Source organism: Austrofundulus limnaeus, unplaced genomic scaffold, assembly GCF_001266775.1.
Source record: "Austrofundulus limnaeus strain Quisiro unplaced genomic scaffold, Austrofundulus_limnaeus-1.0 Scaffold47, whole genome shotgun sequence".
NCBI classification, from domain to species: domain Eukaryota; kingdom Metazoa; phylum Chordata; class Actinopteri; order Cyprinodontiformes; family Rivulidae; genus Austrofundulus; species Austrofundulus limnaeus.
The window spans coordinates 1,977,735-1,990,879 of NW_013952449.1; the positions used below are offsets into that span (position 1 = coordinate 1,977,735).

The following is a 13,145-nucleotide window of genomic DNA, read 5'->3' on the forward strand; positions in this document are numbered from 1 at the left end:
ACATTGGTGAATGCCACAAATTCTCCTAAATCACTCGTACGCACAACTTAAGAACAAATCTGTGCGTACGAACGGTTCTTGCATGAGGCCCAATGACTTGTGGCCACGAGATAAATATTGGAGCCATTTCTATGAAGAGACTGTTTATTTTTAACATGGACAAGTTTGAATTAAACTAATTTTATTTTAATATAGGAAAGAATGATGTACTTCAGTCACTTGCAGTTAGACATGAATTAATAGTGTTATGTGTTGCAGCTATAAGACACCGATGACGACTGGAGTTCTACTTGTCCTAAAAGCTTCTTTTTTTAGCTTAACAATTAAAACAGGCTCCTCTCTCACATTGGACCTATGCTGCAGTGTTGTGTCACGTTCAGAAACACAGTAAAACACTTTTCTGGACATTCACCATTCACAGTCATCTCGCCAATACCATGAAAGAGGAACCGTTTAGGTTGAACTCTTTGGATTAAACATACACCATAACAATTTATAATAATATGTTTGGGGTATTTTTGAACAGTTAAAAACAAAAACAGTGTATTCATTCTGTGTCCATCAATGTTTGTTTCTCTCATGAAGAGATGCGGTTGCTCAAAATTATCTTGTGGCCACAGCTTATTATTTTGTGGCCACACATTGACTATTTTATGGCCACATAGCTGTACTTAGGTCATAAAAGTTTATCATTTTAATTTTATTTTTACATTGCACATACTTCTAATAAAATGGCAGTTGTTGATTTTATTACATTACATTACCTGAAAGATTTTAAAACAAAAATGAAACATTATCGTTACACTATTGTGTACCTCTGAAAGCTAATGCAGCTCAGTTTACCAGAAAATGCCATGTCAAACACTCACACTGTATGTAACATTTTTTATAAGTATGATTATCTATGAGCAGTCAGAAAGGTTTTCTGTTTTAAAAATTTGTCTTAAGTAGAATGACACAGTAAAAGACAAACTCACCTGCAGAAAAAGGCATGAAGGCCTCCCTGTTCCTAAATTTACCATCCTCGTCCAGGAAGTGTTGAGGGTTGAAGGTGTGTGGGGTCTCCCACATCGTCTTATCGTGCAGAACAGAATGAAGCATTGGTAATATCACTGTACCCTGAGAAGAAAAAGATCAATAAAAGTGGTGACTTGAACTCAGTCTAAATATTACAATTTTATAAGGACTTTGGATCCATGCAACAGTTAAATTAGATTTTTTTACAGTAATTGTTTTTTCCTCATAAAAGCTTTTATTATTTTAACAGTTTTACACCCCACCCAGAGTCCATCCTGACTATTCAGTGTTCATTCATAATCTTGATCAAAAAGTAGTCTCTTTAGTTTATTTGTTAAGTCCACCCAACCTCCAATAGTACTTAAAGATGCATTATTAACCCTTGATGATGATGATTCCAGGCAACCCATGTAGAAATGAACAAAGTATGTGTCTTTAGGAGAACTTCCAGTTTTCTTCACTGCAGTCTGTCCTGACAAATTTTATGTTTTCTCCATTAAAGGTAGTTGTGACTTATTAAATGCACATTACTTTAACCCAAAAATCCTGAAACCTGAAATATGACAAAATTAACAATTTATTGTAATAATTTGAGGACCCCCAATATACAGCTTGCCAACCTGGGACCCCAGTTTGAGAACCTCTGTGTTTCCCCCCTGACAGAAAACAGTTATTATTCCATAATGGTGTAGATGTGTTCCATTTGTACTTTATTTTTAGATGTCCTTATACTGCCCTAAATATTACTAACGTGTATCAAAATTAGGCTGGAGAGGAAGTTACATTTTTTATTTGACATTCCTACAAAAATAAAACCCTTTAACCCATTTTGCCCTCACTGGCAACAATTGTTGCCAAAAGTATATCGTCATTTTCAACTCAGTAAAAAAATCTCAAAGGTATTATTGCAACATTTTCCACTTATACCCTAGTAGATAACTTAGACAAAGGTTTTGATTAAAAAAATGTTTCCAAGTGCTTCCTATTGCATGACATCACATGCTTCCTTGTCCTTCCAGCTGAAGACAGGGAAGATGCAAATCGTCCTGGAAAAAGGTACTTTTCTTAAAATTTCTTATGATTTTTCCCCCAGACATATTTATAATTGTTTAATATTTCAAGTCTCTAGAGTTTCACTCCCCACAAAAATTGTACCTCGGATAAATAATTTTTTGTTCATGGGCTTCTTTTTGTAAGTGGCAACAAAAGTTGCCAATGCGCATGTAGCTTGTCGCTAGCTAAAGGAAAACACTGTCTGCAGGATTGCACCTAATTTTCTTATTTCAAAATGTAGAATGATGTACAGTGCCTTATTTTAGTCTTCTAGGCATACTCTTCCTAGCAAAATTAATTCGTATGTATTCAAGGCCTGTGTGTATAAGATTTTTATTCACTTCCACACATCTTTCTCTTGCTAGCTAACAACATCATTTTTTTGCTAGCCTAACATGAGCTTGTGTTTTGCTGAGGTAAAAGATGTTGATGTGCAGTTGGAGGTGCACTTTTCTTGAAACAAACACAGTTTGAAAGTAATCAGTGGTGAGAGGGGAACTTCTGTAATTGGTCCATTGAAGCACTGCAAAGCAGGAAAGTTCCATTAGACCCTCCTCCAAAAAGACAAAAAAAAAGCGGAGCGATTCTGCATCACCTGGAGCATCAGCAGCAGCACATCCACAGTGGATTCCACAACAGAGGAAATGTGCCACTCATGGCCTTATTTATTCAAGTTAACTGGTTCAAAAAATGACTTGTTGAGATTTGATAAAGGACGATGGAGGCAAATTTACAGCTTCTGTAGCTGTTGTCACAATCTGTGATGATGCACAGAATCACACCAAGTGTGAACAGTGTCACAGAGGGTCAACACAAACTGAAGCATTGTTCACTAAAATCGCACACCATTGATGTATTTAAAATATACAGAGACACACTTCATAATATTGTAGACCATTAGGGAATACATTAAGCAAGTACTTTTACTTTTAATACTCTAAGTACTTTTAAAAGCAAGTACTTACTTACTTTTACTCAAGTAAAAATGTTGATGTGGTACTTTTACTTTTACTAGAGTACATTTTTGTCCCTTTATTTGTACTTTTACTTAAGTACAATGTTTGAGTACTTTCTCCACCGCTGTCAATCTCTATGCCGAACAAAAAGGGAAAACACTCAACCTGACTGAGGATGAACTTCTGACATTCTATGGTATTCTTTTGATCAGTGGGTACAACACAGCCCCAAGGCAGCGTCTTCTCTGGTCAGATGATTATGATGTCAGCAACACTGCTGTAAAAGATGCCATGCGGAGGAACAGGTTTGACGAAATGTCTTCTGTTCATTTAGTAGACAACATGAAAATCACAGCTGACCCATTTTTCAAGGTGCGTCCCCATCTGAATGACATCAACAATTCAATCCTGATAACAGAATATGTGGCAGTAGATGAGATGATGATTGAGTATTTTGGAAGGCATGGGTGCAAACATTTTACCAGAGGAAAGCCTATTCGTTTAGGGTATAAAATATGGAGCTTAGCATCCTCCTCTGGGTTTGTCCATCAGATGGAGCCATATGTAGGAAGCTACACACATCTGGTGGAAACTGGACTTGGTCAGGGTCCAAAGTGTGGTTTTTGGCCTGGCAGAGAAAGCTGAAATTCCACCTGGAGTCAAGTTTTACCATGACAACCTCTTCACAACCTTGTCCCTGGTGGATGAGACCCTGAGAGGCTATGGCAGCTGTGGCACAATGCAAAAAGCTCAGCTCTATAAGGTTCCTTTCACAGAACCCCAGACCTTCAAGAAGACACCCAGAGGATATGTTGAATATCTGGTTGAGGCAGGGAAGCTGATTGTAGGTGGGGAATGACAACAGCATGGTCACTGTGGAGTCAACCATGGAAAGGGAGTTCATCGAAACTGGGGCAAAGAGATGGAACAAACAAAAACGGACCGTGGACAAGGTCAGACAGCCCAAGTGTATCCAGGATTACAACACACACATGGGAGGAGTAGACCTGCATGACCAGTTTGTCAGCCGCTACAGAGTCAACTTACGGTCCAAGAAGTGGTGCTGGCATGCTTCAGAACTGTGCCATGGTGAACATCTGGTGCTATTACAGGTTGACAAGGCTGCATGTTATTTAGCAATATCACAATCGAGTTTGTGATGTTTGACATGAGGTGATTGCTAGTGCTCTTCAATCGACAAGAGCAACAGTGATGATATCCAGACCAGCATCACAAACTCAAGCACGATATTGCTTTTACAGAACATTCTACAAATGGGACATGACACTATAGAAAGGAGGATATTGATAAATCATCAATAGCATCATAAATGAACAAAAACATGGCACATTCATGCATCTATCATGCTTGTTTTGTCTTTCATTTAAGTCCTGGAAAAGCAGGCAGAAAGATCTCCTCTCCTTCCAGAGGCTGGTAGCCCAGACCCTCCTCCTGTGCCATGGAACAAAGCAAGTAGGCAGGGCAAAAGATATTTAATGGCTGTGGCAATAACTGATGCTGCCAGGTTTGATCATTTCAACCACTGGCCCTGCAACACTGGTAGCAGGTACTAGCGATGCAAAAACTGTGGCGGACGCACATCATTTGCGTGTGAAAAGTGTGAAGTGCCACTACATTTGGAGTGCTTCTAGAAGTACCGCACTGAGTAGAACATGCATAAAAGATGATGGAATGTATGGGATGAAATATATACATATGTGTGTGTTATCAGAGGTTCTAAGAAAAAAAACTGTTGAAGTTTTGAATACAAAATGACAAATTTCGAGTCTACAGACGAATACATTCAAATTGTTTGTTGTTTGGAATTTTATACAGGAGGAACCTGAGGCTCCAAATCTTTGTTATTATTTATTCTGACGACAATATTGTTTTGTTATTACTGTATTATTATTAGTTCTCTATTATTTAGGGTGGCTGTGGCAGAGTGGTTAGGGGAGTCGTCCTGGAACCGGAAGGTTGCCGGCTCGATCCCCTGTCCAGCTGTCTCAGTTGTTTTGTCCAGTGGCGAGACACTTCACCCCTAATGCCTCTGATGTGTGTCCCATCAGTGTATGAATGTGATTGGCACTGATTAGTCTCCATAGCTGATTTGTACATGTTAGCTTTGTAGAGACCTAAGATAGTGTTGTGTGAATTGGTAAATGAGGACACAGATTTTAGTGTGAAGCACTTTGAGTATCCTGGATGGATAGAAAAGCGCTGTATAAGTACAGTCCATTGTCATATGAAAAAGTTTGGGCACCCCTATTAATCTTAATCATTTTTATTTCTAAATATTTGGGTGTTTGCAACAGCTATTTCAGTTTGATATATCCAATAACTGATGGACACAGTAATTTTTCAGGATTGAAATTAGGTTTATATTGTACTAACAGAAAATGTGCAATATGCATTAAACCAAAATTTGACAGGTGTAAAAATTTGGGTACCCTTATCATTTTATTGATTTGAATACTCCTAACTACTTTTTACTGACTTACTGAATCACAAAATTGGTTTGGTAACCTCATTGAGCTTTGAACTTCATAGCCAGGTGTATCCAATCATGAGAAAAGGTATTTAAAACGGCCAATTGAAAGTTGTTCTCACATTTGAATCTCCTCTGAAGAGTGGCATCATGGGCTCCTCAAAATGACTCTCAAATGATCTGAAAACAAAGATTGTTCAACATAGTTGTTCAGAGGAAGGATACAAAAAGTTGTCTCGGAGATTTAACCTGATAGTTTCCACTGTGAGGAACATAGTAAGAAAATGGAAGACCACGGGGACAGTTCTTGTTCAGCCCAGAAGTGACAAGCCAAGAAAAAATATCAGAAAGGCAGAGAAGAAGAATGGTGAGAACAGTCAAGGACAATCCACTGACCACCTCCAAAGACCTGCAGCATCATCTTGCTGCAGATGGTGTCACTGTGCATCGGTCAACAATTCAGCGCACATTGCACAAGGAGAAGCTGTATGGGAGAGTGATGCGAAAGAAGCAGTTTCTGCAAGCATACTACAAACAGAGTCGCCTGAGGTATGCAAAAGTACATTTGGACAAGCCAGCTTCATTTTGGAAGAAGGTCCTGTGGACTGATGAAACAAAGATTGAGTTGTTTGGTCATACAAAAAGGCGTTATGCATGGCGGCAAAAAAACACAGCATTCCAAGAAAAAAACTTGCTACCCACTGTAAAATTTGGTGGAGGTTCCATCATGCTTTGGTGTGGCCAATGCCGGCACCAGGAATCTTGTCAAAGTTGAGGGTCAATTTAAGATTATCACTTGGAATGTTAAGGGCTTGAAAAAAGCCCTCATGCATATGAAAAATTTAGGTGCAGGCATGGTTTTCCTTCAAGAAACCCATCTTACTAACCGGGACAGTACTCGTTTAAAATGTGGGTGGGTGGGGCAGCTTTTCCATTCAAACTTCCAGGGTAAAGCAAGAGGAGTTGTAAAACTTATTAATAAAAATATATCATTTACACCATCATCGATTATGGTGGATTCCAATGGGCGGTATATTATGGTGACTGGAAACTTTACAGTTTGAATGTGATTTTAGCAAATGTTTACGCCCCAAACTATAACAACCCTCAATTTTTCTCTCATCTTGTTAAATTGCTCACCAGTCTAGATTCTCATTTGCTGATCATGGGAGGGGATTTTAATCTATGTCTTGACCCTGGGCTGGGTAGATCATCGGTGAAGCCAGGTTACGTTACATCCAAGTCGGCAACTTATCTAAAGTCCTTTCTTTTAGAATATGGTATTGTGGACCTTTGGTGCTTTTTGCACCCCTGGGACAGACAATATTCCTTCTTTTACCATGCCCATGGGAGTTATAGTAGAATCGATTACTTTTTATTGATAATAATCTAACCTCATATGTTCAGAACTGTGACTACAAACCCATAGTGATCTCTGACCACACCATACCTGAAAATCTTATTAAAATTTATACACTTGAAGAAGGATCACCACTGAGAATATCTTGGCAAGATAATTCAGTTCTTGGCCAGACACAATGTATTTGTTGAACATGTTTCTCTACAAGTTGAGTGTATTATTCTTTTTGGCAAGTTAGGTGTTTTGAACTGCAGTATTTATAGCATCACTTCACTGCAAACATCCTTCATAAAGGGTTTACAGAAAAAGTTTAAACCTAAGTATTGCCTTTCACAGTGCAATAACAGAGTAAACTTGCTAACTGCTGGTATTACAGTAATTCACATATGACAGCAGGTGGAGCAATATACCCCTATTTTAAGCACTAGGATAATGTACCTTTGGGATTGAGTACTGATTCAGAGTTGTGTCCTTATTTGCTATGCGGGGCAGATTGAGTGGGACAATGTTTCCCATTCTCTGCATCTCATGGATGACTGCATTGGTGTACGGCATGTTTTCTCTGTCAGTTATAGAGGGCTGTCTGGATGGACCAATCACAGCATCAATCTCAGCATGGACTTTCTCTGTACAGCCAAAACAAGAAAAATGTGAGTTTGTGAAGTTCACAAATGTCCAATAACAGTTTTCTTGGTTGAATTGTGAGGACCAATAACGAGCTGAATCTACAGTTAAACCCATATAAGAAGCAAAAGCAGTACCTTGTATATGTGGGTAGGAAATCATGTAAAGTAGCCCCCAGTGTAAAGTAGTTGTGGTGGTTTCAGTTCCAGCACCAAACAGGTCCATAGTGCAAACACACAAGTTAATGAGATCAAAACCAGAATCTTTGTCTTCTTTCTATGAAAGACACAAGAGACAGATGAGACGTTCTGTTGACATTTATACTGAAGATGTAATAAATGAACAAAAGACTCACCTCTCCCATTTCAATGAGGAAGGAGTCGATGTAATCTCTTGGTGAAGAAGGGTCGAGATTTTCTTTGTGCTCTTTGATTCTCATTTCAACAAAGTCAATAACCTTCAGTATCAACCTGAATAATTTCTTATGAGGTCCAGGAACCCATCTCATTAACCAGGGCATTGCGTTAAAAATCTGTAGAAAGGGGGAAAATTATTTATTTACCTTTATTTAACCAGGCAAATCCCATTAGGATCACAGATCTCTTATGTAAGGGAGCCCTGGGCCTGAAGACAGCCTAACATGTTTGACTGTGGGAGGAAACCAGGGTACCCAGAGAGACCCCACAAAAGCAGAAGAACATGCAAACTACACAGAAAGATCCCAGGTCCAAACTGGGGATTAAACATTGGACCTTTTTTATTTGAGGCATTAGTGTTAACCACTAAGACATCTAAGCATACACAAGAACAATTATATGGCCTTTGTGCATTGTAAGGCCCAGCTTGGCCTGGGTTCAAACCTAAGTTATGCGTGTTTGCATTAGCTCTTATAGCACAATTTCTGGAGTCAGGAGACTTGTGGTAAAATTGAGCCAAGCATCCCAGCCCAATTTGACTTCAGCTACTGTTGCCCATTAATTGGTTCACTGGTCTGGGGTGGGGGGCATGTCACGCAGATGAGATTTACTTTGACTCATTTGCAACGACTGTAACGGTTTTTTTGCACATGTTCAGATACAAACTGTAGCAAGCTACCAAGCAACAACAACGTAACATTAACTAGTCCATTGTTGTGTCGCAAATAAAACTACACATGCTTTCATAATGATGTTCCCACCCACATCGTGGTGGCTCTCTACTCAAAGCAAACACAACAGGGCTAGAATAAGGCCAGGCTGACTGTGGACAGGCCAGGCCAGGCCTTACAATGCAAAAACACCATTAAGAGTCTCAAGGCTCACCTGTACTGACAATCCTCCCTGTAAGTGCATAACGTCATTTAAATTTTTAAGAATAGTCTTGTACTGCTCGTCACTGTACTCATACCGACTCCCAAACACCAAACAGCAGATGATGTTGGACACAGCGTTGTTTATCAGTGATTGGGCATTAAAAGGCTTGCCTGTCAAGTAAAATAGAAAACAGATCAAATAAAATGAATTCTGGGTCAAAACATAAAATTTCAAATGAATAATTGAAATAAAAATATATTGGTTGTAGCAAAAGCCTTCTTTTTGTACCTTGCTGTTCAGCAAAAGCCTCTGTGAGATACTGGCACTCCTGCTGGATGTAAAGTGCCAGGTTTTTCTTGCCCAGACCAAAGTTTCTCAGTGTGTGAAGAGCAAATCTCCTCTGAGTCTTCCACAAATTACCGTTTGACATCACAAGACCTTGTGGGGAAAGAAATTTTAAGATACTGATGAACTTAGCACAACCATCACAAAACACATCAAACAAAACACAACACCTTGGTTCTTGAAAAACTCTGAAAACAGTGGAACGGTGGGACGATCTACGAAGTCCTCTCCCTGTTCGACCAGGGCCTCCTTCACACTTTTGTAGCCATTTATGACCACAGCTCTTTCACCAAAGAGATGAAGGCTGAAAGTGTTTCCATATTTCTCTGCAAACTGAACACAGACATCAGATTAGTAGACGATGAAGACTAACTTTACTTCACAGGTTGGAAAACCTGCCATAAAATGACCATGTGTTGTCAGCAAAAAATAACTTCTACAAAGATTTTCCATGTCCCATCAGAAGTGGTCCAAGCATTCACACACTGAATGTCAATAGTAATTGTAAGGATTACAAAGTCTATAACTAACCTTAATTGATTGGAGGGAGTGGAAGATGGCAATCAAGACAACCATTGGACAGTTTTAGTATCTAGTCATGTCATTTGGCCTCACCAATGTCCCAGCTGTTTCTCGGTCCATATTAAATACCATCCTTTGAAAACTCCTAAATGATTTTATGTATGATGCTGGTAATTGTGAGCCATTAAACTAGCCCTAGAGGATTAGCTCAAGGATGCTCATTTACAATTTATTTTGTGGGCAGACCACAAAAATCTGGCCCACCTACAAGCTGCTAAGGACCTTAATACTTGACAAGCCCAATTAATTAAATAATGTTATCTTAATGTTGTGGACGGACCTTAAGTGGGCTTCTAATGTGAGGAAACCCACCAACATCCTAGAGTTGAAGCTGTTCTGTACAGATGAATGGGCTAAAAATCCTTCAAGCCGATGTGCAGGACTAATTAATAATTACTGGAAATATTTGATTGTAGTTATTGCTGCGGGAGGAGGTGGGGGGTGTCAAGCCAGACACTGAAAGCAAACTTTTACCTATTTTTGCTACTTAAGTATTGAATCATTACCCTCAATGAAAGAGTGACCAAATGTGACATCTTAGTAACATTTGCTGTCTCTCTTGAAGAGTGGTAGCGGAGAGATTAGAGAAGAAGAGCATATGATTGGAAGGTTTTCAGTTCAACTCTCCAGGTTGACAACAAAAATGTGGGTGGTCAGCCCTCATTTGTCCCACTCTTGAGCAAGGCCCTCAACTCCCCAGAAGCCTTAGATGCTTCACATGTGAAATGGGAAAACTACAGACAACTAATTTCCCCATTGGGGATTAACAGAGTACATTTATGCTGCATTCACACCAAATGTGTTTTGAACGTCAGGGGTGTCAGGTTTACATGCAAAGTCTATGGTGGACCCACGTTAATGGGTGTCGAGAAGTGCTGTGGTATGGTTTAAAGCATTTAAAGTGTTTAAAGCGTTTGACGCACGTGACACTCAAAACACACAGTAATAGTCGAATGCTGGTGTTGGAAAATAGGAACTTTTGCAGCTTGATGCGGCACGTCAACAAATCAGATAGACTCCACTATGTGAAGTAGTGACAAATTTTCCGACGGGACAGTCTCCTGAATGATGCACACTAAAGGCTGAGTCACACTACAAGATTTTAAAACAATTGGCTGATTTTCAAAGACTGATAGAGCCCACACATGAGGATAAAAAATCATGGATATACCAGGTTTGGTCCTTCAGTATGTTGTTCACAGCCACACGGTAAGAGACAAAACACCACACACGAAAGATGTTTCATTCATGAACATTCCGATCTCAGATATTAAATCACGCAAGACTTCCTGAAATCTCGCGAGAATTCAGATGTCTGAGGAAAAATCTCACGTGACCTCCAGAGAGACGTGGGTTCAGAGTAAATAAACATTTGTGACGAGGAAGAAACAATGTTGATCGTTTGTGGACTATTTTTACCAGAGGAAAAACAACTCCATAGGACTTTTAACATCCAGCAGACTTTCTGGTGAGTCATGACAGTTTTTTTGTCTTCTGTATTTTGGAATCCCCTCTGTGTTTACATCACCTCGCTTTCTGATTGGCTACACATCTCATTTACAGTCTGAGAGCCCGGGTGAACACCACACACACTGTGATATCGGGCCAAAAAATCAAACATGTTGAATATCCTCTGTCCCTATGTCCTGCCGAGCTGACTAGCTCACTCAACTCACCACCCACGGCAGGAATATCTGCTATGATTGTCTTTAGAGCCATCACAATAATCTGGACTTCCTTAAGATTGTCAGAAGGGCAAAAACTGGCATGATTTGCTTGTAGTGTGACGCCGGCCTAACCTGAGGCAGAAGGACAGGTGCTTTTTAGCTGAAATCGAGAGTCTGTAGTCATGTCCTGGCAGGAGAAATTGGCACCGATGCGGATCAGCGGCTCATCAAACTGAGCTCAAGACAAAAAAATTTTCTGAAAGTGAGCCTCGTCAGCTCTCTGGTGAGCATGACGTTCTCTTGCTCTCAGTAAATAAAGCAAATCCACTTTCTTTGGTTCATCTGCCATTAAACAGAGACCGGCATTGGAGGAAAACAACCAAGAGGCTCCCAATGCATGCATCGAGCAATTTTGACGATCGGGCATCTGACCTCAAAGTGCACAAGTGTCCAATTTGAGGCATTGAATGTGTTTTTGATGATGAAAATATCACACCTAAATTCGAGATAGCAAGGAAAAAGTTAATAAAGCAAAATTTAAACTGATAAAATATGTATATGTTTTTTTATTTTATTTTAAATGCTAGAAAGAGTCAAGCTACTTTTTCTATCTCTGAAATTTTTTTGTCTGCTTCCATCAGTGACACACGCTAAATCCTCATTACCGCAGTCCTCACCACCTGTAATGCTCTGGCACGCAACATGCCCACTTTTAGCACAGACTATTTTTTATTTGCTCATGGTATTTAGTAATGGTTATCTGCCATCTTGATAAATCAGGCCCCAAGACTGTGACTCTGTGGACTAGAAATTAATCTAGATGGCCAATTGGGTATAACAGTGGCCATTTTGAAAATCAAACATGGCTGTCACCTAAAATGGATTTTGATGGTCAGTAATGGATCCTGTATAATTGAAAACATGGGTTTAGACATCAAAAATTATGACTAAAAAGCAAGTCAGAGGACAAAATGGGTATTTTGGCAGCAATCCAGGAACATAAAACCAGGTTCTCCTTCCTAGCAGTTTATGGACCCAGAATAGCATGAGTTCCTTATGAACATACAAGATTTCAACTTTGAGAAACTGGAACTGGTTTAAATGTTTATATTATTCTTGTTGTGATTTTACAACCTTTTTGGAATGGGAGACACTTTGACCCTGTGTAAGCTGTGCAGTGTTGTTCACAGGAAAAGGTGCAAGTCCACTTTCATGACCCCTTATGTAACGTCTTTTCTGTCATCTGGCCTAAACTGTAGCTCTCACATGTTCCTTTAACTGTCAGAATTTAAAGAGAATTAACTTCAGATTAAATAAATAAATCAATAAACAAATAAATACATAAATAAATAAATGAACTGAAATGCAGAAACACAAATGTGTTATAACAGATATATGTGTGACATGTTGTGATGGAAATAATCATGTACCTCTACTAACTGCAGGTGGAGTCTGGAAGGTTGAATGCGATGAAGATCTCCAATAAAAGGAAGAGCCCGTGGTCCTGGAGGGAAGTTTTTTGGTTTTCTGTTCTTCAAAATGTCACTGAGTAGAAGAAAGACACAGAGAAATACTAAAATACTCCTGGTGTCTAACCACTCCAAACCCAGAATACTGTATATCGCCTCCATGTCCTGGTTTAGCAGCACTGCTACAGTTTCAGCTCAGTCAGGCGAGTTATTACATAATGAGCTGCAGCACGTGCATGTCTTTCAAATTAAAGGCATTTGTGCACATGCGCACTGACTCAGTGTCCTATGA

At 39.4% G+C, this 13,145-nt stretch overlaps 1 protein-coding gene across 1 annotated transcript in view; it reads right to left on the bottom strand.

The window, feature by feature from the left end:
• Positions 1 to 13,068, bottom strand: part of LOC106517297 (cytochrome P450 2J2) — a 14,869-nt gene extending 1,801 nt beyond the window's left edge. The window contains exons 1-8 of the mRNA XM_014008059.1: positions 12,815 to 13,068; positions 9,306 to 9,468; positions 9,079 to 9,228; positions 8,800 to 8,960; positions 7,854 to 8,030; positions 7,636 to 7,774; positions 7,313 to 7,500; positions 978 to 1,119 (exon numbers count right to left, since the gene is read on the bottom strand). Coding sequence (XP_013863513.1) covers positions 978 to 1,119; positions 7,313 to 7,500; positions 7,636 to 7,774; positions 7,854 to 8,030; positions 8,800 to 8,960; positions 9,079 to 9,228; positions 9,306 to 9,468; positions 12,815 to 13,015 — 1,321 coding nt within the window. The 5' untranslated portion in view covers positions 13,016 to 13,068. The remainder of the gene's footprint in view (positions 1 to 977; positions 1,120 to 7,312; positions 7,501 to 7,635; positions 7,775 to 7,853; positions 8,031 to 8,799; positions 8,961 to 9,078; positions 9,229 to 9,305; positions 9,469 to 12,814) is intronic.
• Between the last annotated feature and the right edge of the window lie 77 nt (positions 13,069 to 13,145).